At 43.2% G+C, this 26,054-nt stretch overlaps 5 protein-coding genes across 5 annotated transcripts; 3 read left to right on the forward strand and 2 right to left on the reverse strand.

Annotated features, from left to right (window-relative positions):
• Positions 1-6,750: 6,750 nt before the first annotated feature.
• On the reverse strand, positions 6,751-8,667 carry BDB00DRAFT_851039 (sterol 24-C-methyltransferase). The gene is made up of 5 exons (XM_053125479.1): positions 8,311-8,667; positions 8,036-8,176; positions 7,784-7,917; positions 7,466-7,678; positions 6,751-7,376 (listed from the first exon to the last, which is right to left on the reverse strand). The coding sequence occupies exons 1-5, from the start codon at positions 8,582-8,584 to the stop codon at positions 6,996-6,998; spliced, it is 1,143 nt and encodes a 380-aa protein (XP_052974183.1). The 5' UTR covers positions 8,585-8,667; the 3' UTR covers positions 6,751-6,995.
• A 2,938-nt stretch (positions 8,668-11,605) lies between these two features.
• On the reverse strand, positions 11,606-14,892 carry BDB00DRAFT_851045 (kinase-like domain-containing protein). The gene is made up of 10 exons (XM_053125480.1): positions 14,506-14,892; positions 14,279-14,443; positions 14,112-14,195; positions 13,672-14,007; positions 13,462-13,596; positions 12,838-13,369; positions 12,697-12,760; positions 12,343-12,622; positions 12,089-12,262; positions 11,606-12,001 (listed from the first exon to the last, which is right to left on the reverse strand). Exons 1-10 carry the CDS (start codon positions 14,623-14,625, stop codon positions 11,633-11,635), a joined length of 2,259 nt encoding a protein of 752 aa, XP_052974184.1. The 5' UTR covers positions 14,626-14,892; the 3' UTR covers positions 11,606-11,632.
• A 2,567-nt stretch (positions 14,893-17,459) lies between these two features.
• On the forward strand, positions 17,460-17,873 carry BDB00DRAFT_728865 (STE like transcription factor-domain-containing protein; the record flags this gene model as incomplete). The annotated part of the gene is made up of 1 exon (XM_053118280.1): positions 17,460-17,873. A coding segment is annotated over one exon (414 nt), but the record flags the coding sequence as incomplete, so codon positions are not given.
• A 1,392-nt stretch (positions 17,874-19,265) lies between these two features.
• Positions 19,266-19,430, forward strand: BDB00DRAFT_721936 (uncharacterized protein; the record flags this gene model as incomplete). The annotated part of the gene is made up of 1 exon (XM_053118190.1): positions 19,266-19,430. A coding segment is annotated over one exon (165 nt), but the record flags the coding sequence as incomplete, so codon positions are not given.
• A 2,099-nt stretch (positions 19,431-21,529) lies between these two features.
• BDB00DRAFT_773571 (uncharacterized protein) lies at positions 21,530-23,821 on the forward strand (the record flags this gene model as incomplete). Its single annotated transcript, XM_053120101.1, has 8 exons — positions 21,530-21,731; positions 21,840-21,895; positions 21,984-22,151; positions 22,259-22,479; positions 22,605-22,793; positions 22,877-23,018; positions 23,130-23,521; positions 23,605-23,821. 8 exons carry the CDS (start codon positions 21,530-21,532, stop codon positions 23,819-23,821), a joined length of 1,587 nt encoding a protein of 528 aa, XP_052974187.1.
• Between the last annotated feature and the right edge of the window lie 2,233 nt (positions 23,822-26,054).

A 26,054-nucleotide genomic window follows, 5' to 3' on the forward strand; every position in this document is an offset into this window, starting at 1 on the left:
ATCTACCCAGTACTAGCAAGACAGTATGGTGTAGATTGGCCATCTGAAGTCACTGAGGTCGTGCAACTCATAATTTCCACATTGGGTGAATTCGTTGACAAGTTTCAAGACAACGGTAGTTATGCGAGCATCCATGCACCAGGAAAGAAACGTCGCATGGGTAATGAACACCTGTCTTCGTCCTCCTCATCGCCAGCACCAGCTTCTCGCCGTCCTCGTCATTACGGTGATTGTCCTGTCCATCCAAAAGGAAATCACTCGGCGACGGATTGCCACGTTCTCCAGCGCCAGCGGGAAGCAGTACAACAACAAGTCCGCAATAACCGGCAATCAACAGGTTCAGACAACCTATGTCGTTATTGTAAAAAAGTTCCATATGTCTTAGGCCATCGCTGCCAAGAATATTTTGATGCAAAAGGAAAAAAGAAGTCAGGAACGTCGACAACAATGGTGAGCAATCGCTCTGTACACATTTCCTCGTCTCCTTCCTCGTCTTCTTCTACTACACCATCAAAGCGGGATGAAGAAACACTTAATCACATTTCATTGGACGGAATGGATATTACAGGTAATTACATCAACCGCACAACACAAATAAATAACACACTGCAAGCAACAGATGACATTGACTCACTCATTGTTCCTATCACTGTACAGACTAAGCAAGTCTTCGGATTAGTCGACACAGGCGCCAACAAGTCTTTTATCACACCTACATGGTTACAAAACATAGAGTCAACATCTGTACTTAAAATCAATAAAAACGCAGTAAAAAATATATCCATTACTTTAGCAGCAAAGGATGTAACAGCCTACCTTTTAGGTTTACTTGAAAATGTTGAACTACAGTACAATGGGAAAAGATTCAAACACAATTTTTACATCATGGAATTATCCGGAACAACACCAGTCACCATTGGTCTGGATTTGATGTTTAAACTCGGAATTGGTATTACTGGTTTAGCCACATCATGGGAGCCACTGACACCAAACAATGAGAAACAAATTATTGATTTACCCGAACCTAATAATTCGCCATATGGCACAGAAGAACAAAGGAAACAGTTTTTACAAGCTATCCAACCTTCTCTTGATCGCAATGCACAAATTCCTAAACGCGCGTTATGTACAATGCCTGAAGCAGTGGTCCGTCTTGATGTTCCAGAAGGTATCGTTTGCCATCGACGTCAGTACCCATTACCAATCGCTTTCAAGGATTTAATTGACGATCAGATCAAAACCTGGTTAGATGAGGGCATTATTGAACCTGCACCTGCTGGCACAGCATGGAATAGTCCCATCACACTAGCACCAAAGAAAGATCCTGTTACAGGTGCATATGATACAAACAAGCGTAGAATCTGTATGGATGTCCGCTTAATCAACCAGCATTTATTACAATGTGAACAACATCCACTTCCTTTATTAAGTGATGTTATTGCAGCCATCCAAGGCAATGACAACAGCGGTAATTCAAATCGCACCGTCGTTACTACCTGCCTCGATGTAAAATCTGCTTTCACTTCTTTACCTCTCTATGAACCACATCGAGAACGAACTGCTTTCACAATTGAAGGACACATCCAATATCAGTTCCGAGGAGCTTGCTATGGATTACGTCATCTTTCTTCGGTATTTACTCGTTGTTTAACAGTTCTTCTTAGAGAGATGCCCTTCGTTCGTGCGTTCATTGATGACGTCATTATCTTCTCAAACAGCATAGAAGAACATGCTATCCATGTCGCCGCAGTAATTGACAAATTAACTGAGGTAAATTTCCGCATCAATCATGACAAAGCCGTATATGCACAACGTTGTGTCTACTTACTTGGCCACTGTGTATCCACCGAAGGTGTATCACTGGATAAACGCAAAGTATGCAACATCCAAAATATCCCTACACCTACAACTGGCAAAGCTATAGCTGCCTTCTGTGGTACTATCAATTACATGCGCTCTTACCTACCAAAAGTCTCTGAAGTTATGGCACCTTTAGACCGACTTCGCAATGCCAAATCTTTAAAAGGTTTATGGACACAAAAAGAACAACACAGTTTTGACACGTTAAAGAAAATGCTACTTGAAGCTCCCATCCTGCGCTTTCCCGATTTATCACACCCTTTTCAGGTTGCAACTGACGCTTCAAATACTGGAATCGCTGCAGCACTTTTCCAAGTCATAGATGGTGAAACACGTCATATTGCTTTCATGGCTAGAGCACTCTCCAAGTCAGAAAGATCCTATAGCACTACACGACGTGAGCTCAGAGCTATTATATTTGCACTTGACAAATTCCACAAATATTTATATGGCAAACCGTTTAAATTATACACGGATCACAAAGCATTGACCTTCCTCCATACACAAAAAATAGCCAACGCTATGATGATCAGTTGGTTTGACACCATCTTACAATACGACTTTGAAATTATTCACCTACCAGGATTAGATAACATCCTTCCTGATCAATTATCTCGCCTTTTTCACATCGATGAAAAAGAGCTGGAGGGGGTAGTGCTACGCAAATTCATACAATTAATAACACTGTACAAAATAAGACTCTCACAGTAAACACACAAACAAGTAATAACACTGACAACATAGATGATGACATCTATTTTGAACCACCCGAACATGAAAGACTGGAATTACTTAAAAAAGCACATGCATTTGGTCACTTTGGCGCTGAAGCTATCACAAAAGCACTACACAATGATGGTTTGAAATGGAACAATATGTACAAAGAAGCCGCACACATTGTAAAAAGCTGCCCTGAATGCCAGCGATTCAACATCACCAAGAAAGGTTATAACCCTTTGAGACCTCTTCATGCATTCTATCCGGGTGATCATTGGACAATTGATCTTGCAAGCGGCTTCGGCACAAGCCATCGCGGAAACAATTATCTCTTAGTCATGGTAGACGTATGCACACGTTTTTGTGTTTTACACGCACTTCCTGATAAAACATCAGACACTGTCGTTCAAGCAGTCATCGACACATTTTGCTTAGTGGGCTTTTGCCGTTATCTCAGCAGTGATAATGGTACTGAATTCAAGAACCAACTAATGACTCGTCTTCGAGAAGCCTCTGGATTCGACCAAAGACTTTCTACGCCTTTTCACCCAAGAGCTCAGGGATTGGCTGAAAGATTTGTGCAAACAACTGTTAACATCATCCGCAAGTATACAAAAGGAGCAGTTAGAGACTGGGACTTATATGTCAAACCAGCACAATTAGCCCTTAACAACAAAGTTGCCAATAGACATGGTTCTACACCATTTGCTCTTATGTTCAATAGAACAATGAACGGTTTCAGGGACTATAGCAAAGAACAGATCCCGCGACCACTCACAGAAGATGAGCTGCAAAACCGCATTGAACAAATGACAAACATTGTCTTTCCTGCAATTTCGGAAAGAGCAAAGGCACTGGATGATATAAAAAAAGGCAAATACAATGCCAAGTTCAGAATCACCGATTATCCCATCGGAAGCACGGTCATGGTCATTGATGAATTACGCAGTAAGAAGATGGATCCAAGATATGAAGGACCATATACTGTAGTACGCAAAACCAAAGGTGGTTCTTATGTCCTTAGAGATGAACAGGGTCTATTAACTTCTCGTAACTACGCACCCTCACAAATGAAACTTCTATCACAGGATGAATTAATTGACACAGAAGAAGCATTTGAAGAAAACGGTAAATATTACACCGTACAGTCAATTGTAGACCACAAAGAGCTTGCACCAGGCAAATATCAATACCGGGTTAGATGGAAAGATTATACACCTGATGACGATTCCTGGGAACCAGCAGAAGCATTTAATAGTCCACAACCAATCATGAAATATTGGGAACGTGTTGGTATCACACCACCGAAGCAAAGCAAAATACAAACTGCATTACCTGTGACGCACATCCCACAGCAATCACAATGTAAAGCAAAAGGAACTATTTCCAAACGTCAAGAGGGTTCCACACCTACACCATCTACTAGACGCAGTAAGCGTTTACGCACACGTTGCTAAGCACATTCTTCACAGAATAATGTTTAACCTGGAAGGGGGTGATGTGGTGAACCACATTAATACACTGCTTAAGATATCAACAATAAGATATTCGGTTAAACATTATAGCACACACGTATGAACACTACGGCATTTCGGCTAAACACTATTGAATAAAATCTCTCACTCAAATGATCCACCTTACGTGAACAGGACAATGAACCTATCAACAGGTACCTCGGCCATTACATCAGCTAACGCCGGTTTCAAAGATGTGCCCGATTAACATAGCGACTTCAATAGAAGTTCTGATACGTCCTTGATCCATCCTCTATCACATAGTTTATCCATTAGTCGGATGAATTGATATCGCCGTCTTAATAGCTAGAATATAAAAGAGCTTTATCTTTTGTTGGAATAAAACATCATCTCAAAGATACTTAATCTTGTCCCTTATTATCTTTATTAAAGCTCTATCATCACACTTATCCTTCACTCTTGAATATAAAATATAATCCTACACACAATAAAAAGAATATAAGTACATTTTAAGTTATAGTTCTATAGCAAACATATTGACAGCTATATCTTATAATATAATGATGCTTCCCAATAAGAAGATTGACTACTTGAATATAAGTACCTTATATATATTATATGTATAATACATGGGTCACAATGGGTCAACGGGTCGGGTCAAGGGTTAGACGGGTTGACCCACAGGTCAGAAAAGCATAAACCTGACCCGTTGACCCATCCTCAAACTACGGGTCAGATTGCGACCCCTATACTAAATATATGGTGTAGACAGGGGGGGATAAGTAAACAAAGAAAGAGAACAGATGGAACTAGAATAGAACAAAGACAGAAAGGCTGGATAAGAATGTGGTGTTAGGTGCTCCTTTCAGTATGAATATGACTAGACAACAAGAATGAAACTTAAAGCTCCAGTAGTTAATAATAACTTGAGAAAATGCTGAAACAAGATTTATAACGCAGTTTTTACAGTTAGATTAATTGACGCTGTTAAGCACACTAATAATTTATAATGTTTCTTTCTCTACTGTCTTCACGCACAAATATCTACTCAAAGAGAAGCTTTTGCGACATATAGCTTGTTTGGATATAAAGCGCAAAAGTGCAGTAATGCTGGGACTTGAAAGAACTAAACTTGAAGTTCGTTCACCTACTGTATTTACTGCCTGCTACAGTTTCTATGTTACTGTTGACAGCAAATGCTTCTAGATAATAAAGGTGGGAACAGAGGACGTGAAGTAGACCATAATAATAAAGATGTGTAGTGAAATGAAAGATCGGTACATCATTCATGTAACAAATGGCAAAAACCTATATATAAGCACTTTATATTGGAAAATCAAATTGACTGCTGAGTAGCATAATACGTAATAAGCGTACTACTTTGATAGGCATCCCATATCGGCTAAGAAGAATATTTAATGCATCAGTAAATGAATCACGAAGAAACTACATGCGTGTGAACATGCCAATTATCTGCTAACCTGCAAATCTCATGCTTATTATATAAATCACAAGATGACACTTGTAAAGGTACAGTGTTATAGTTTTGAGTATCGTATTATAGCTAATGAAACAATTCAAAAACAGTATTAAAAAGCACTCTATCTGAATACTACGAATCGGACGCTTTCTCTTAAGCATAGGTCAATTGTAATGATGGGATTATATTGAAGGTTTCTTGACTGTATGTAGTATATGGCGATATGCAGATGTCGATGTTCTAGATATAGATAGAGAACTTAAGCTATTTAGGCCAAGGAAGAGTTCTGGATATGTATATAAACGGATAACAAATGAGCGGCCGGATACAATTTTTTTTTCTGGCAATGCCTGGCACGACTTTTTGAAAAAGCCAGGAGCTATAGATATACTTCCATCATATTGCGATTCGAAAGCAAATAACAAATCGGCACGGACCACAACAGAAAACGTATTGAATTTAATAAACAAAACAAAGAATCAAAAACCATAACACTGGAAGCTTTGTGGGCATGGCGAAGTAAAACTGTATTCGCGTGTGAGTAGAAATGAACAGTTGAACTATCGTCCTTCATTTTTGCTACTGGAGAAAATACCGCCCTTGCTTCAATTAATCACTCGTTGAGAAAAGAATAGGATTTGGCTAGAAGAAAACCACCTTTGTCTAGAAAATAGATGCACCTCATGACACTGCTTCGAGGGCAGTCTTAGGTAGATAAACACCAACAACGTGATGTTAAAATCAATTAATAGTATTCACCTTTGATAACCGCCGCAACGCTTGAGCCCCTTTACAGAACTGAAGAGTGTCTTCCCTGATCCATTCATCTACCTTCCTCGTCATACAGACCCGCCAAGCGTAATATGTATAACTATATATATAGAACTCGTAAATAAAAAATACTTCACTATAAAAGTGCACAAACTGACCGGTTATGTAGGTTTCTTGTCAATTTTTGAGTGAATATATTCGCTTTTGACGTTCAGCTTAGTATACCGACACTCACGAGGAGATACTAAACATTTATTACAAAGAGGCGGATCGAAAGGACGCGGTGGACTACCGTAATTTTATTCTTCCCAAAACTAGCCATTTGTCGATCCAACATGCTAACTTCAAATCGAGGATAGCATATTTAACGCATATCGACGGTTTTCTCATAGATAATATACAAACGTTACATGATGAAGCAGTAATCCACCATTATCAGCGATACCATATAGATCCTTTCTTTCTCAAAAAGACCAAGTATATATGCTTGTTTTTAAATGTTGATTTTACTTTTCGATGAAAACATTAGTAAGTAATAATAGTAAATAGAAAGGAAAACAGATTGATGTAAAAGAAAGACAAGAATATCAACTACGACATGTGGGTGCAGTAAAGTAAAAAGTGGCGAGCGAATTGATTTCAATGGCGGAAAACGAAGAGTTAAGTAAGGCGTAAGGTGAGAGGTCATTTTTTTACTGAGCAGTTTCGGGCTTCTTGGCAACAAAGAAGAACATGGGGGTGAACAAGTTCTTTTGTGCGCCTTCAACAAGAGCATCGGCAGCCATTTCCAGGAACTTTTGAGTTTCAACAGTACCCTTGGGAGCAAGACCAACCTTTTCCAAAACACGGCAGAAGTTGGTGGTGGTGAAACGACCAGCCTTGGTCATGGCAATGGTGGTCAAGACATCACGAACGGTCTGACACTTGCGGAGATCACCTTCCAAAGGATAGAACCATCTAATCTGGTCACCCATATTGGCAAGATCCTCGTGTAATTCAATCTCGAAACCGACGTTCTTAAGAGCCTGGAGACATTCGGCGATGGGTCTCATCTTAGGAATACCGTTACCACGCTAAGAGACAATATATGTCAGAAAGAGCAATGTCCGATAGCTTCCTCTTGCGTATAACCCCCCTCCTCGCCTAGCAATCGTTTACATACCTCAATACCGTGAGCGATACGGTGGTGCTCAGGGTCGCTCTCGTTGTAGTCATCAGTCATGCACCATTCGTAGCAGCCAAACTTGGCACCGGGCTTCAGCACGCGGAAGATTTCACCATAAACACCTTCAAAGGTGGGGGCGTGAACAGTAGCTTCGATGGCATAAGCAGCATCGAGACTGTTGTCCTCAAAGGGGATCTCCATAAAGTTACCCTATAACAAACAGGCATACAGACAGATGCACAGGTCAGTTCGTTTGTACGACAGCGCAAAACATGAAATTGGATTAAACATGTGAACGAGAGAAAACCAAATTACCTTGATAAATTCGGTCTGGTCAGACAGACCCTGCTTGGCAGCGTAGAAAGTAGCGCGTTGAACTTGGTAAGCGTTGTTGTTCAAACCAGTAACGTGGGCACCGGTGAACTCGGCAATCTCACGAGCAGGACCACCTATTAACATCATCGTTGTCGACAAACAGCAATTTAGTAGCAAATTCAAATACCCCTCATCAAGCTTGCTTTCCTTCTTCCCCTCCTTTTCTGTTCGTATCAAAAGAAAGTTACGTACCAACACCACAGCCCAAATCCAAAACCTTCATGCCACGCTTGATACCAGTGTTGGCAGCAAGGTAGTGTTCGTGGCGAGCAATAGCGCGGAAGAATTCTTCACCAGGGTAGTAACGGCAGAAATGAAAACTGCCACCCCAACCTAGTTATGATAAACGACGTTAGTCTTAGATTTCTTTCTTTTCTTCAACGTCATTAACAGTGGATGAAGTTCCCCTCCCCCTCCATCAGGTCTCTTCCTTCATCTGCTTTGTTTCCCCACGCATTTGTATGTACCATATTCATAAAAGTCAGTGGCCAAGTTATAGTATGAGTTGACAAGAGCAGTGTAGCTGTCCAGACGGTTGGCCTCATCTTCCTTGTTTTCGGCCTCAGGCTTCTTCCACATGTTGAGGTAGGTCTCGCTAGCGACGTTACTGACATCGCGGTTCTTGGATGACAAATTTGCCAAGAAACCAGTCTTGACTTCCTTGCCGTGCATAGCACGAGCAAAAGCAATATCTTCGGCGTGTTGAGCGGAAACGGTACCAGTAGACTGAGCAGAGACCATGATGATAAATATGGAAGGGGCGGGTTGAATCAAAGAAAAAAGGGAAATACCACTTGAAAAAGCGCGGTTTATATCGAATTGAGCGGGAGCCCAATAGGTTGTACACCTCCTCTCATATTCGTGACACGATCATGAACGGCGCGGGCGGGGGTGGCTTTTTTGATTGGCACCCTGCGACTGAGGGCGAAGCTGTCTTGCAGGCCGGCCGGGTGCTGTCCCCTTGGCCGTGCCTGTCTGTCTTAATATTTTCCGCTGGTCCAGCTGGAGCTCTTTGTTCTTGAAATTCTTTCAGGAACAATATTGTCACGTGCTTCTTTTTGAATGTATTGCCCTGATCAGTTTTGTAAGTTAGCTGCTTTCTTGGAAAAATAGAGAATTTGACAGTTTGAGTAAAACTATACACCTCTCACAGCTCGTATCAGTAATAGTAATGTTTTTTTACCTTCATGCACATGCTTATACCAGGGCAATGGACCATGACTAAACCTCAATTTTTATATTGAGATTTATCCGCTTATCATCGATCTACTACGACGTATTTAACAATTTAAGCCTTCACGCAATTTCTATATAGTAGATTATCTCTAAATTATACGTCATCCGCAAACATCTAATATTACCAGTTCTCACTTTGAAACCCTTTACAAAGTACCAAGTAGAACTCAAACTCAGGGTAACAGTAGAATCTACCCACAAGCGAGAACAACACTTGAGATATATCTCAGTATACTTTTGAGTCCGAAAAATTGTGTTTGCAGCCCCCGAATTGATTAAGAGTTTGGCGTCTATACAGAATAAATGGACGAGAAGACGATCGATGTTTGTGTTAGTACTTTATGGTGACGAACCTAGTTATATATATGCATTGTCTAGTTGTTGAACCATCGCTCGATAGTTTAGCATTGGGCTAACTACTATCTTTGATCGTTGATATGCATAACAAGGGTTATAGCAAAGGCCGGTTGGCAATAATTCCGGCAGTAGCTACCATAGGATCATTAATAGTACTAATATAATTCAATGATAGTTCGTGCCTGAAGATATTTCGCAAAAAAATTAAAAGTTGAAAACCTTACAAGTACAGGGACCTTAGCATGGTGATGCTGATAGAAGCAGTCTCATTATGCAAGATAAGGCTGCTTTTGTGAGCTTATTTTTCAAAGAATATTGCTACCTACTTAACAATAGTTATGAGCATTATATACAATGTATAACGCCGAATACGAATATAAAAAATAAGCTGTCTAAATCTATTCTTTCCGCCAGCAGTGCAAGCGAAAATCGTCGTCGTGAGTTATAGAACAAGCTAAATTGTTCAAGTAATCATTTCGACGTGTTCATATTTAAATTTATTAGCAAGTTCTGAAAGCCGTGATGCTACCGAATCAAACGTGATTCACTAGAAAACTAGCTGTTGATTGAAAATTGGGAATGTACAAACAAATATTTTGCCAGTACTTCTATATAGTATGTTTGTTCTTTACAGAATAGATAGCCTTTCTCTGTCCTCAACGCTGATACACGTATTTGTCAAAGGAGCAAAAGATGACAGGGTATTGGCTTACTACAAGAAGACATCAACAACAACTTCAATGAGATAGCGAAGATTGTCCGTAAGTAATTGATAGGAAACAAAGGAGAGTGAGATATAGAAGAGAAACAGCTACGCTTTCTAAAAAATTCTGCTTGTAGACAACACTGGAACAACAACAACAAGGAGTATCATCATCGTCAGCAGTAGCAACAAGAAATTTCAACAATGATGGTGATCATGATAACGAAGAGACTGTGTTCGATGACGAAGTGGGTGAAATTGCTGTAAGTATCGAAAAACCACGAGAGAGAGTGTGTGTACTTGCTGGTGGAGTTGATCACTTACTGTATCATCAATTGACAAATCTGCCTAATAAAAGGTGTCCACATCAGTCACCGGTGACAGGATCATTGTGCTCCAAACATGAAAATAGTACTTCGTATCGACTAAGGAAAGAAAACAGACGTAAAAGTACCAGTACTAGACTGTGTCTATCTCGAAAAACATAGACCCTATTCTTAAGAACCTAGTTTTATGCGATGACGGATGGCAGTATTTTTGAATATAGAATATACGAAACATGATCAGTACAATGGGTACTCGCACATTTGCAGCAACCGACGACATTGGAGAATTTCTCAGTGATCTACAAGCGCCGCCTTTCCCCAAGAAGGGTACTCTCTGGGACGCGTTCCACCTGCTCCTCGTTACTCGATGATCTCAACGTGTCAGTAATTCCCCACATCTACAAACACAAGGCAATGCAAGAAGCAATAAGTACACAAATGAGCTACAGGTGGACACTCAGCTCTACTACACTGCGTCACTTACACATATCAGGCACTCAAACCTGATCAATAGTATGACAACCACGGCGGTGAAACGTTCACGCATTAATCGCTAATACGAAGTTTTATTCCAACTGTTTAAAAGATCACAGGAATTTTGTATATACATATCTATCGGCTAGAAGGTTTGTGTTTTATTTATATTTAGTACGATCTTGGATATTGGCAAGTTGCTTTAGTTAGTCGTGTTCATCTAAATGCACAGATCAGTATCAAAGCCGTCAGCTGTCAAATACGTACGAAAAAAAAGTGCCACCCAATGTCAGTCGATGCTGCTAAAGATGGTAACATTGCGGCAACCATAGCTAACAAAGCAAGTCGATGCAGCCCTAGCGTTCCAACAAACTTTAGCAGTAATGAATGAAAAGAACTTTGTACTACGAATATTAGAAAGCTGGGTTGCCACTTTTGACCCAGGTCGAACGTTTGAGAAGCAACCACAACAGCCTCTAATTCAAGACGCGTTAAGGGAGTCCTATTATAGAGATGAATCTGTGGGTTTGTTCGCCAAATTGAGTCTCTCGAGTGCGCATAGGAATGTCTTAATGTATGCATTTTTTTGTGTGTTTCAGCGAAAATGTACATCTTCTTTTACTTGTTTTTAAATCGTAATAATGATGGAAGAATATCTACAGGTCCCGCCTTTTTCAAAAAGTCATGCTAAGTTCAGAAAAAAGATATTCCTGTATTAGATTTTTCATTTGCCTTGTATATTCCTATCCCATGTCTCCAAATCTCAACTAATAGAGCCATTCTTTCCTCTTTTATAATTACCTGTAGCAATTCAGCGGCTGTGGCACGCGATTTGACATCCACACACAGACATACAGCCAAGAAGCTTTTAAGATCCTGCGATAATTGATCTGGACTCTTGAGAGATGGCGTACCGTTCGTAGCAATCAAATAGAGCGCTTTTAATGGCTCTTCATCCAAGTAAGGTGGCTCGCTCTCGACCATTTCAATAGCCATGATACCCAAGGACCATATGTCGACTTTGGCACCATACTCTTTCTGCTTGACAACCTCAGGAGCCATCTAGTAAATGCATCAATGATTAGATCATGTTGATAGCCTACATGGACACGTAGTAAGCAATTCCATAATCCGTGAAAAACTTATTACCCAATACGGAGTGCCCACCATAGTAGCACGCTTATTGCGCTGGTCAGTCAGTTTAGCACAATATCCAAAATCACTGATCTTGACCTGGCCTTGGAAATTCAACAACACATTATCGGATTTAATGTCTCGATGGATGATATTCTGTGAATGCAAGTGATGTAGTCCTTTGGCCGTCTAAAACATAATATCGTCTTCAGTTGTGAGTACCAATACTAATAGACTTGTTCCGTATCCCCTTCTTAACAAGGTATTACCTCGGCACTAACAACAGAAATATGTTGTTCGGTCATTGTATTGTTTTCAATCACATCCGTCAATGCTCCTCCTTCCATATACTCCATGACGACCCACAAGTCTCCACGGACCAGGAAGCTGTCCAGGAAATTGACAATGTTCTCATGTCGCGACTCTTTCATGATCATGATCTCGTTTACTATTAGGTCCAGTCGAGATTGCTTGCTCAGATCCATTTCTTTGATTGCTACTTTGCTGCCTGTGACCAAGTGATTTGCCAAGTAGACATAACCAGATGCTCTAATTACAATGGATAACAAGTATCAGCCTTTCTCTATCTCTTGTGAAAAAGTTCTTCTTTGTTGTGATCATACCCTTGTCCAATTCGTTTGCTCCGCTTGTATAATGTATTTGGATCACCAGTGGACACAACTGACCCTACATGATATGCGATTCGTGTGTTAGCTACTACAAATTCATTAGTTACTATGGCGGTCCCCGCTTCTCATGCTTACGTAGTCTTTCCATGACTTGCGCATCGCTCATGGTACTGATCCGCTGCTCCTGCTTTCTGGACTGTTGTTTTTTCCTGTCGCTTGTAGTCGTGGTTGTGCTGGTCGACGTAGTGACCGGCACAGGCGTGGATGCTTGAGGTTGCGGTTGTATCTTTTTCGTTGACTTGATCTTTTGTAGTTGCGTATTGCTTTCTTTCTTTTTAGGTATTGACTGGGGCTGCTGTTGCTGCTGTTGAGCCGTCTTGGCCGTATTTGCTGCCTTGAGCTCTGCGCTTTCTTTATCCAGAACAATGGCTAATTGTTTTAAGCGCTCCTTTTCTCGTTCAAGTCGTGATTTTTCAGATGCACGTAAAGCTAGCTTGCTTTGCTGCTGCTGCTGCTGTTGTTGTTGCTGTTGTTGCTTGTGTAATGCTGGTATGGATGTTTTGTTCTTGAGCGTGGAACGAGGTAAAGGCACTTGAGATGGTACTAGCGACGGCTGTGGTGTCGGGGGAGTTTGCGGCTTTCGTTGCTTTGGAAGACGGGGTGATGGCTATAAGGAGTGTATGATTCAGATTTGGTCTGGAAGCTGTGGATGTATTGCTGCTACAACGCATCGTCATTTTCAATGTAAATAATGATTACCTCTGGAAGCACTTTTGCTGCTGGCGCCGTTGCTGCTCCTGACGATGTAGATGAAGATGATGCTGGCGGTGGTTGTGGTTGGGATTGTGGCGGTGCGTCAGCTGACTTGCCGCTGCTGCTATTGCTGCCTGGTGCCTAGATACAGAAAGTATTGTTGAAGGCAATGTACTCGTTTATGTAAACACGGCATTTCTGTTTATGTTTATTTACTTGTGACAGTTTGAGCTTTTCCATAAGCGCTTGTACGTCTTTGTTGCTGGGTACGTCAGGTGGCCGTGCGGGTGCTTCGCGAATGTGCCTTGGTGCTGGTGTGGAACGACTGGACTTGGGCTGCTGTAGTTGCTTCAGCTGATGTTGTTGTTGGTGCTGTTGTTGCAACTTTTTCCGTTGTTGCTCCTGTTGCTGATATTCCTCCTTTTCCTTTTCTTTTCGTGCCTGTTCTGTGTAAAACTCCAATGCCTCCAGCACCGCCTGTGGGTTTTTTGCTGCATCCTCTGCCGTGATCTTTGATCCTTTCAACAACGCGTTCCATTGATCAGGTAGGCCCTAATGCAAGCGGGGTCACACGTTGTGGTTTGGGTTATCCGTGACTCCTCATCCAAGCGAAAAAAGTGCAAATTAAAAGACGAGTGCTGATGTAGTGTACGTACTGTGAAAGCCCCCGTGATTGGATCAAATCCAACGTGAACTTTGTGGACGAAATTAGTTGGTCCTGAGGCTCCGAGTGGAGAGCGCTAATGCATAATAAGTAAAAAGACAGGGTCAGTGATGATGCGGATTGCGCACACACATGAAGAGAGGATTGTTTGGTACAAACATTATAGATCTCATCCATCCATGAGTACAGCTCCTCGTCACTCTTGCATGCAAGGTAGTAGCTCTTGCCCTTTGTTCCGAGCTCAAAGCAGTATGACTTTAGTTCTGCACGAGCAACGGTGTTGATGTCTTTAAGGAATATCAACGCAACGCATTGACCGGTTTGCTTGACAATTGTTTGGTAAATATTGCGCTTTAACAATAGCTATCGTGTCTTCACTAGTTTACCTCGTTGCGATGGAATGTTAAGGTTTGCTCACGCAGGACCACGTAGCGCTTGGACCACATCCATGCTCGCAGCCCGTCTTCTTTCACTTGCAAGTAGCCGTCTTTTTTTATTTCTGCCATCGTATTTTTTTAGAGACCAGCGCCCTTTTTGGGATTTATCGAGAAATTCTACCGATCGAGGAGGTTGCTAATGCCGTTTCTCAAAATTCACAGAAAGATTCGCAATTCGGACACAGCACGAATTGGAAAAAAAAGTGTTCAGAGAGCAGAAGAAAAAGGTAAGAAAAGAAAGAAGGGAAGAAACTAATACGTAGCAACACAGCATAGCACAGCATACACGCACACATAAGTACCGCTTAGGTTGCTTTATGTAAAAATAGAAGTCAGGGGCCCTTTTTTTATATATGCCAGATTCATTGTATGCGGGTGTACACACACCGGCTTTGTTGGAAACCTGTCCCTGCTGCTGTGGTGCTTTGGGAGCATTTAATCAGGCGATTGTTGTGTGAGCTGGGTGCGCAGAGCCAAGTAAACAGTACAGTGATAACTACGGAAAATTATAAGAGTTCTTGCTGGAATTCAACAAACAACAATTCTTGTTTGTCTTCCGTCAAGTCGCCTGTGCCAACGATCACAATCCTGACTGTGGTGATGGAGAGGGGCACCTTTTTGACACGCACGCTTATTGTACACACGCTTATTATCGCATGGTAATACAGCATAGTGGCTATCCCTGTGTGGAAAAAATAATATAGAAGCTGGTAATGGGTTACACCAGGGTCCACGATATACAGGAAGAGTGTTTTAGGAAAAAGAAGGGGGTTGGTGGACCTCTCCCAGTGCTATCTTGGTCGTTGATACATTTTTCAAGTGCTTCGCCTAATAAGTAGCACAGATTAAGAAGAAGAGAGGGTGTGCTGCTAACGATTGCGCTTTAAGCACATAAGCTCAAAGTCAAAAGTCAAAAGTTTATTCTAGGAGCACCTTGTACTGTATCTACGGTAGCAGCAGCCCCTCTTTTTTTTGCGACCACACAAGTTTGCTGTTGCTGTTGCTGTTGTTTGGAGAAATGCACATGGGCGATGTTTGTGCGCCATCACCGTTCTTTCTGTTTCCTCAATGCATTAACAGTACCAGACGGAATATCCCATCAAGAACGTACGGATTCATGTCCCCAGTATAATGCTGGTCCACCACACACACCCTATTCCTGACATAGCCTATAGTAGCTACCCACTCATACAAAGCAGCAGCCACGTATCATTGCTACTGTCATGGTAACATAATTTGATGGACGGAAAAGAGCGATCGGTTGTTAGGGCAACTGTTACCATCGCAACAACAGCGACAAGAGCCCACGATAATATGGATGAATCAGATCTTGAACGTACGAGTGTGTCCCATCTCTGTTTGTGTCCAAAAGAGGGGCGATCTGCAGCCTTTTTTTTTGAAAGATTTGAAAGTAAAAAAAAAACAGGAGTGGGGGTGGAATGGATAAAGTGGCAGATCGATGTTTATACTAAAAAAACTCCTTTGCCCCACTCCCCCTCACCTCCTTTGTTAAACTAGTGCCGCGTATGAACGATATGCTGCTGATGCCGCTTGCTGATTGATGCTGCTGCTGCTTACCTCCCCCACCGCGAGTGCGCGCGCGCAAGTTTTTTTTTTGTTCTCGGAAAGCGTATCCGGAACTCTTGTAGCTTCCACCGTGAGTGGGCACCGCGTGACGCCCTCTGATGTACCATCAGAATTGGGCAATAAAAAGGTGAGGGGGGGGAGTGCGGATTAGGGTCTATATACTAACGCTTAGAACAAAAAGATTGCTTTCCTGTCTGCTAAAAACAAAAGCGATCTTCTGAAGAGGACGTCGAGTGACAGCCCTTTCCTTGTCTAACACCATCACAGTGGGCGCTACATCCACACGACCTACCCATAAAGCGAACCAATCCTCATTGCTGGCTAGTTGCAATACGAACTGAGATGATGATGATAATCGTGATGACGGAGCTCTTATTGGTAATAATTAGAAAAAGGCGGTGCTGAATGGTGTGGATGATGTATGCCAACAAAGCATTAAACCCCCATCGTCACCCATGCCATGTCCCCCGCTATCCTGCCGTATTTATAAACAGCTCAAGCGTCCAAGTAATGACTGTCCACTACTTCTACTACTACTACTACTACTACTACTACTACTGCTGCTGCTGCTAGCCAATAGCCATGTAGTAGACACACCCTTTCTTCAGTTGCCCAATTCCCCCCATGCATATACCATATATTTGTCCGCCCAAAAGAGTGCAGTGTTCAACCCTACTCAAGCCCCCCCAAAAAGCAGAATCCTGCTCCTTTTTGCCCGCCTGCTTTGAGCACTCACTGCAGCAGCAGCTGGCAGCTGGCAGCAAGCAGCAAGGCATCAGGCAGCAGGCATCAGGCAGCAGGCATCAGGCAGCAGGCAGCAGGCATCAGGCAGCAGGCAGCAGCAACAAACAGCAGCAGGAGCCGTTTCCTTTTGTTAGACTCCCCTCCAGATATCTAATAATTGAAGCTTTCTCGAATCTTTTCCTTCTTTTTCCTTTCGTCTTCTTTCCCTCTCTCTTTGTACTAATACCACCACCTCTTTTTATAACAACCCCACCTCTTTCTTTGTACAAAAAAAAATACCCACCTTTCGTATATACAAAACAAAAAACACAAAAAAAAAACATTACACACTCGCATACGGAACAAATTATTCCATGACGATACCCACCAAGATGCATCCCAACAGAGGGTTGCCCAGCACAATGTCGCCAGTGATAGCCACTAGCAGCAGCACCGGCTCCACCGCCTCGTCGTCGACCACAAACAACATGCCCACACCGACCAACAGCAACACCGCTGAGCGATTGGCGCAAATTGACGACCTAAAGTACTTTTTGGCCACCGCAACGGAGAACTGGGAGGACAGCGCGCCCATCAAGCGTTTCCGGCTGCCAACGGGCGAGGACATGTCCTGCGTGCTGTGGAACGACCTGTTTTACATTACCGGCACCGACATTGTTCGCTCGCTCACCTTCCGTTTCCACGCGTTCGGCCGTCCAGTGACAAACGCCAAAAAGTTTGAAGAAGGCATCTTCAGCGACCTGCGCAACCTCAAGCCCGGAAGCGACGCCCGCCTGGAAGAGCCCAAATCCGAATTGCTGGATATGCTCTACAAGAACAACTGTATCCGCACGCAAAAGAAGCAAAAGGTGTTCTACTGGTACTCTGTTCCTCATGATCGTCTGTTCCTTGATGCCCTGGAACGGGATCTGAAGCGGGAGAAGATGGACATGGAGCCAACCACCGTTGCCGTTGCGGAGCCTGCAGCCTCGCTCTCCCTTGATTCGACGCAGGAGCTCTTTGATCAATTGAGAAAGAGCATGTCACTCTCGGCTGCAGCAACAGCGCATGCACTGGAAGATGAAGCGGCTCGATGTAGCACCGTACCCCATACACAAGGTAGCAAGGAAGGCACAACCTGAAAAAGTTACCAAGGCTTAAAGAGAAGCTTACATGGCAAGTGTTTTGTTTACCCTTTTTTTTATGCAGCAGGCTATTGGGGCTGGTCACCGCATCAACGCAACAGATCTGCCAATGCTGCCATCGTCAACAGCAAACCACCCGCCACTAGTACCACCCCTACCACAACGTCTCCAGTCCGTCGATCACGCGTAAATTCCGTGCCAGCAACGACGACGACGACGACGACTCCAGCTACCGCCACTGGCAGCAGCGGTCGCCATCACTATCACCACCTGAGTCATGCGGGACACGCTGCCCCTCCACAGACACCCGCCCGACCTCGTGTGCGAAGCCGTGCAACCACACCCAGCTCGCCTGCGTCTGCTTCAGTTGCCAGAAGACGCTTGTCGTCCAGCTTGGATGGTGCTCACCCTCACCGCCACGTAGCTTATGCAAAAGTAAGCAAACCGACGACGACGATGACGACGACTTCACCCAAGGCCGTGTCCTCGTCTTCGCAACAGCCAATGGCTCGGGCCCCCGGTCGTAATGATCAGCCTACAGCTCCTGTCGTCGTCAATGGTGCTGGTGTAGCTCGCCAACAGCAACAACCACACGTGTCGTCTGACGCTTCGTCGTCAAAGTCCCCGCTCGATTCGAACGCGCTCAAGAAGAAAAAGGCAATCTTTGGCACACTGTCGCTTTTCGATGGCTCGCCAACGTACAAGCAGCGCAGACGCCGTCAAGCTTCAACCTCTTCGGCAGCAACAGCTAATCCCATGTCCAGTATTGCAGCAGTGGCAAATGCGACAGCTTCGCCAGCAGTAGTAGCTACGTCCAATGCTACCACTCCAGTCCATACGCATCACCGTCATCAAACCACGGTAGGCGGCGACAGCTCCTCGTACAGATTGGTGCATCCTCCACCTCCTCCTCATCCCCATCACCGCCACACGATGATGGATCCTGCAGCAGCAGCAGCAGCTGCTGCTGCTACTGCCGCCGCCGTAGTAGCTGCCCAACACCAGCAACAGCCATCTCATCATCATCAGCCTGCTCCCCTTGTCAAATCGCTCACGCCAACGCAACAGCACTATGATCATCACGGTGGCAATAGCAGCAGCCGTTTCGCCATGGCAGCAGCAGCTGCAGGGTTCGTTTCTCCAACAGCAGCAGCAGAGGCATCCGTCCAACAGCAGCTTCCAACACCCACTTGGCAACCTGTCATGGCAGCGGCGACAGCGACAGGAACAGAAGCAACCACAAAGCTCGTCGAGCCTGAACGTACGTACACTTGCCCACAACCATCGTGCGGCCACATGTTCAAATTGTTGGAGCATTTGGATCAGCACCTGCGAGCACACGAACTGGATCAGCCATTCATGTGTGCCATGTGTGGGAAACGATTCACGCATCCGGACTTTTTGATGGATCACCAAAAGATGGTCCACAATGACAACACCTTGTTTGACGATGCAATGATGACAACAGCGACGACGACGACCGAAGGGCATAGCAGCAACGACTGTGGTTGTTCTTCGACAACAACAGCAACGCCGCCCACTTCTTGGCAGCAGACGGTGGCAGCAGCGGCAGCAGCAGCAGCAATGTGTAGTAGTACGACGACGCCTCCAGCAACAACGCACAGCAATAGCAGCAGTGACAACAGTCGATGCAGCACACTCAGCCCAATGTTGGATTTGGACAGCTTTTACAATGAACCGGCTCCGACGACGACAGCGGGTGGTCTTCCGCACTATCCGATAATGCGATCGCGTACCAACTCGTCGTCCGAGGCAGGTGATTCGGCCTCGTCGCTCACATCGTCGCCAGCTTCGGCCATTCATTTCAACCAGCAACAGCACTACTACCATCAGCCCCAGTTCATCTCTGCTGCTGATGATATGGTCGTCTCGGACAGCAACAGTCATGGTCCATTCATGTTCAACACTGCCGATCGCTATTATGCACGCCCACCGGTGACGCTCTTCTCGTCGTACAAGCCTGAGCTGTTCCAACAACAGCAGCAGCAGCAGCAGTTTCTGTCACCGAGCGCTTTTCAATACAACGGCAGCTTCCATCATCAGCAACAACAACAACAGCAGCAGCAGCAGCAGCAGGACTATGGTCCGTTTGTCGCACCAACAGACGTTTCCATGGCAATGATGTAACGTTGCTCACTCTATTATTCTTGTTGCTACTAGCAACAACAACAACAACATCATCATTATTATCGAACAAACCGCAACCCAACCCGGCCACTCGTTTCTTTTTATTATCATTATCATTATTATTACTATTCCATTATCTTCTTCTTTATTATTCGCTCTCATCGTCAGTTTATTTTTATTCGCAGTTTCTACTCTCTTACATATGTGCTTTTTTTCCCTTTGTATATGCATCGTCTCCACATCCACCGTTGATGTTCATGATTGACAGACACTTTTTCCTATAATTCACTCTCCATGACCACCCCCCCAACCAACCCATCCCCCCCCACTTTTTTTTATATTTTACCCCGCATTTTTTTTCTCTCTATATCATGTTTGGCGCATTTTCTTTTTACTTTAATTATATGTTGTATATAAGCATTTTTTTTTTCTCGCACACCCCCACCAACTCCAACTCATATGCTCTCATCAAGACTGGCCATACGAAAAAATCCCTTTATTTCAACTTCTTTTATTTTTTTATTATTATTTTTTTTGCAACTCGAAAAACATTGAGAAAGAGCCACCCTTTTCTACCTTTTTTTTTCTTTATTTTTGCATTAAAAACGAATTCTTTACATATGATGATCCCGCCACTTTTCAATAAAAAATAAAATACCTCTCCTCCTTAATATTTCAAAGATAATGCCGCAAAATAAAATGCCTCTTTTTTTTTTAACCTCCTGCAGCAGGAGAAAGGAGGTGCAGACCATCAAGCGGCTCAACTTATAAGCGGACGAGGACGAGGACGACAACGACGCGCGCATTTGTATAATAGGAGATGATATGCACTCGCCCCATTCATCAACCCTGTCATCAAGAAGGAGCCCAACGCAACCCATCAAAAACTACGCTGCATGTGGCAAAACAAACTTATTTGCTGTTCTCTAGGTCGCCCCTTGGTTATGCGGAATGTGGTTCCGCAATGGGAAACAAGTCCGTGTTTTGCTTCCAAAGAGAATATATAATATATACCTCTTCCCTTTATCTCATCGTAGGCGTCACTATAATCAATACTTTAAACGTAAATACCAGAGCAGGACAAATGCTTGCTGCTGCTGCTGCTGCTGCTGTTGCTCACGTGAAGTGTCATACATGGGAGTGGATGGCCAATCGGATTATCGGAGATATTGGTCGAATTTAGGACATGTAGACCGCCATGGTAACTCGTCCCTCTTCATGTGCGCCAGTAATAAGAACGTATCAAAAATCGCTATTATTCTTCTTAGCATTATTTAGCTGCTGCGATATGTATTACCCGCACCATTTAACCTCTTTCTCTCCTCAATCCTTATTTCTTTTTTTTTTCTTCTTCTTCTTCACTCTTAGTGATGATAGTGCGGATATCCCTGCTTACTACTTTTGTTTCCACGCTGCTGCTAGCTACAGCTACAACGAGATGCCACGCAGCTCAATACCGCACCAAAGTGGCTATCCTAGGGGCTGGTGCTGCTGGCATTTCTGCTGCATCTCGTCTAAGCCAAAAGAATGAAACTGATTTCATGATTATCGAAGCGCAGTCATTCATTGGAGGTATACTGCTTCTTTGTCTCTCTGATATTCGCGCGATAAGGGCCGGAGAAGCGCAAGAGAGGGTTATTAACCATAGTTCCTGATTTCAAAAAAAAATAATCACACAAGGTCGAGTCCAGCATCAGCCGTTTGGCGATTATTCTGTTGAGCTCGGAGCAAATTGGGTAACACATACATACATTTTAGTGATAGGTTCGAAATCATGTGTGCACAAGTCATTATCTAAATAAAACAGCGTGGCATGTATATCAGATATATGGCAAAGGAGCCAATCCGATCTACAGGCTAGCCGTACGCCATGGCCTCGCAACAACTCCTAATGATAAACGAGACGTCGTGTACTTTGATGCTTATGGCCCGACATCGACAGAGATGGGCCACAAAACCACCGAGGATTTTGAGCAAGTCATGGAGGATATGGTGCTTTACGCAGGTATCCCCTATTAAATGATAAAGGGGGCGATTGATTGGTAAACAAACAAGTAAACACATTCAGAACTAATCTAAATAATGATATCATCGTAGAGAAACGACTGTCCAAAAACCAAGTCGATCTATCCAGTCGAACCGCTCTCCGGTTACTCGGTTGGGAGCCAGACACGCCCCTGAAATCAGCAGTCGAATATTTCGCTATTGATTGGGAACTGGCAGAGCCTGCCGAAGTGGCCTCTTTGGATTATGCAACCGGTACCACCGATATGACCGTTGGCACTTTCCCTTTTGGAAATGAATTTGTGGTGGATCATAGGTATAAGATAAATAAGCTTTTTTTTTGGGAGTACCGAATAACCACGCGCAGGATCCCGTGACGATCATAGCCTGTGAACTTTAATAGTTCCACAGCATTCTCACCTTCTTGTTACTACATTACAGAGGATTTAACTTTATATTACGCAAAGAAGCCGATATGTTCCTGGAAGAAGAGGATGAAAGATTGTTATTAAATACGATGGTTACCCAAGTAGACTATAGTCAAGCTACCACCGATGCTGATGGACTGGTCAGGGTAACAACAAACAATGGCCATGAGATTATTGGCGACTATGTACTGTGCACCTTCTCGTAAGTTGAAAGGTAGGGGAAGGGTGGAGATAGACCGTCGGCTTCTGCTGCTGATTACTTGCATGACAATGTTCGTACATTAGTCTCGGTGTCCTTCAAAGCAACACCGTACAATTCATACCAGAGCTTCCTGAGTGGAAAAAGGAAGCCCTTTTCAGCTTCCACATGACAACTTATACTAAAATCTTTGTAAAATTTGACCATCAGTTTTGGGGTGACTGGCAGGTACGTATAACAAATTATATAACTTAATGCTGCATACGGATACAAAAAGGGCCGTCGTACCTATGTCCGCCTTGTTTACTATACAAATGTTATGTTGCCACTTTTATACAGTTTGCACTTTATGCAGACACCAACGGCACCAAGCCAGACAGTGGTTACACAGTGTGGCAGAACCTAAACGCACCAGGCTACTTTTCTGCACAAAATTCCGACGAAAAACGACGCGACAATATATTAATGGTGACAACAACTTATAAAGATTCTGAACGGATTGAGCGAATGTCCGATACCGAGATTATCGAGGAAATCACGGCCGTACTTCAGCGGATGTTCCCAGACTTCACTGTTCCACGACCTTTAGAGATCCTCGTTCCACGTTGGCATAGTAACCCATTGTTTCGGGGCTCTTACTCGAATTGGCCCATTGGTATGCAAACGCAACACCATGACAACATACGCGCTCCACTTCCAGCAGACAGCAAAAAGCCAAAGGTAGTGTTTCCGTAAAGCTGAGCTAGTGCGTGATATATTTTTCTATGTTCCTGTGTATATATAACAAATGTGTATATCTTCAGCTGCATTGGAGTGGGGAGGCTTATTCACAAGATTACTACGGATATCTGCATGGTGCTTGGTTAGAGGGTTCATCTACCGCAGATTCGATTCTCGAGTGTATGGACGATGAATGCACCCCGCAACCCTTTTTTGATGGCATCACAGGATGCAGCTGGGAGCCAACCTTTAAGTTCCGCAAAAGTGATCATTCAGCAGCTGCGAACATTGTGCTTCATAAACAAAGTTAGCGCAGTTCTTGTTTTCAGTAGAGTAGTGGCTTTCTCCATTGCCACACACAATGTGTACATGTAGCTCAATTGCATTAAACATATCTCTAGTATTTTTAACGCATTAAATTATCAAGATGTGATACTGGAGAAATAGAAGAACCGGTAAACTTACACCACACTTTTCTGTACAAATACTACCTCCTTTCCGTGACGTTCATTTGCTCTCTATGATATACACTTTTGGGAATTGATACGGGCACGACAAGTTATTTCCTTATATGTTCGGGGCACGACAAGCTCTAATAATAAATATGCTATGTTACACAGAGCAACATAAAAGCTGACACTCTTGTGTTAATTACAGCAGATGGGTGGTGTCGTGCCCGTAAGAAGCATTGATTTCTTGTGCTTATTTATAAGTCTTCTGTTCAAATTTGCTCATAGATCACAGCCAGATTTTGATTAATCAAAGAATTCTGCAGTACAGTGTAAAATTACTTGATATAGGATATTCCATACTATTTCTAAATAGAATATGAAAAGTTTCATAGATATTTGCCCAGCAAACGTTTGTACTATATAAATATGTACGTCAAGAAGTATGTTATCAAGCTGACAGCTGCATTCGGTATAAATTAAAACCATTGAGAGACAAAAGAAATCTATGTAGAGGAAAATTAGAGAAGATATATATGATGGTTTAAAATGTAAAAAAGAGAAATACAAAGAGAGAAACCTTTCTATGTAGCGCTGTGAATGTGTGAAATATTAAGTATAGTAGAGGCGCTCTTGTACGAAAACGTGCTAAAGAATAAAACAAGGCAAGTTTCTACTTATACGTCTTCAAAATTTCCTCCTTACGGGCACGACGCGTCCCACCTACATATGTCATCGAATTGACTTTTTACATAATACATACGCGCTGTGCTTCTTACGGGCACGACACCACCCATCTGCTATAAGTAACACAAGAGTGTCAGCTATTATGCTGCTCTGTGTAACATAGCATATTTATTATTAGAGCTTGTCGTGCCCCGAACATATAAGGAAATAACTTGTCGTGCCCGTATCAATTCCCTACACTTTTATATATCACGAGCCCGCTGATTGAGGCATTTGTGAAGAAAAAACATGTTGTAATTAGCCGTTATCAACATGATAATAAGGCCAAGTGCGAGAAAACAACTCGGTATCGTAAGATACCATTTGTTTCTATGCTCGTACGGCTATCCACGTGTTTTGTATTTGTTATTATGTGCGTGAATTGTTGTGCTCTGCGAATATGAAGACCTTTGATTCTTCAAACAAACATGTCGTCCTTGCTTGTAGCTAGTATGCTATAACGAAGAATTTCTGTTGCATCTGGATTACCACATGCTTCACGCTTGCATGGGCTATTGTCTTTTTCTTATCGTGATGCCCGGAGTGTGGAAACCTCGAAGACGGTATACATGATAACCTTGCCGCCAGCTTTGAGTTCCGGTGGCTGCTGTCGCTTCTGTTGCTTTTCTCCTAGTCGCAAAACGAGTACTTGTATGCTAGTACCCCAACGTTGTCGTCTATCTGAGCCCAGTACTTAATTTTATTTGACGCCTCCATTATATTCTTCTTTGGCACACGCATTGTCGATATCAGGCATCGTTTGGGTTGATAACAATACGAATAAGTACGACAGAGATTTAGTACATGAATCCAGCCAAAGAGTACCGGAGCGCGTGAATCAAAAAAAATGCTTGCGCCATTTTTGGACTTTTTGACTGCACTCTCGCAGTGCTCGTGTCATGTCAGTGCCACCGACTACCCACTATGCGGAAAAATGTATCAGTAAAGTGGTATATCATAATATTGTATACTAAATTAACTCACTTTCTCTTCACCTTCCTCCTCGCCAAATAAAGGTCAACAAGAAATGCTAGCTACTGATGTAGACATTATGATGCTTTGGTCGCTTGTTCTTATTAACACTCTCCCAGGAGTATCCCCCAGAGTTGTCGTCGGCTTCTTTCTGCCAAAGGTGCTGATATTACTACGCAGATGTACCATTGAAGCATTCTTTCTTTATGTACAGTAGTCAGAGCAGCGACGAATCTGTTGCTTGCGAGCTAAAATGGGCCGATGGAGTTCCATCGTTCTACGGCATATGATCATCCAAAACAGAAGCCGCTCAAAAGTGATCCTGAGCTCTCTAGTAGTCTTGTAAGCATTTTGTAATATAGTAGAATGATATAGGTCCATATAGTACTATTCTAAG

This window comes from Zychaea mexicana (genome assembly GCF_025766255.1).
Source record: "Zychaea mexicana strain RSA 1403 chromosome Unknown BDB00scaffold_122, whole genome shotgun sequence".
NCBI lineage: Eukaryota > Fungi > Mucoromycota > Mucoromycetes > Mucorales > Lichtheimiaceae > Zychaea > Zychaea mexicana.

Excerpts from the sequence above, each read along its gene's own strand:
- BDB00DRAFT_851039 (XM_053125479.1), bottom strand. The coding sequence starts at position 8,584 with ATGGTCTCTGCTCAGTCTACTGGTACCGTTTCCGCTCAACACGCCGAA. Across the intron at positions 8,177-8,310 it reads CACTGACTTTTATGAATATG|GTTGGGGTGGCAGTTTTCAT; the intron begins GTACATACAAAT and ends TATCATAACTAG. Across the intron at positions 7,918-8,035 it reads GGATTTGGGCTGTGGTGTTG|GTGGTCCTGCTCGTGAGATT; the intron begins GTACGTAACTTT and ends TGATGTTAATAG.
- BDB00DRAFT_851045 (XM_053125480.1), bottom strand. The coding sequence starts at position 14,625 with ATGGCAGAAATAAAAAAAGACGGCTACTTGCAAGTGAAAGAAGACGGG. Across the intron at positions 14,008-14,111 it reads CAATCACGGGGGCTTTCACA|GGCCTACCTGATCAATGGAA; the intron begins GTACGTACACTA and ends CGCTTGCATTAG. Across the intron at positions 12,263-12,342 it reads TTTCTGTTGTTAGTGCCGAG|ACGGCCAAAGGACTACATCA; the intron begins GTAATACCTTGT and ends ATTATGTTTTAG.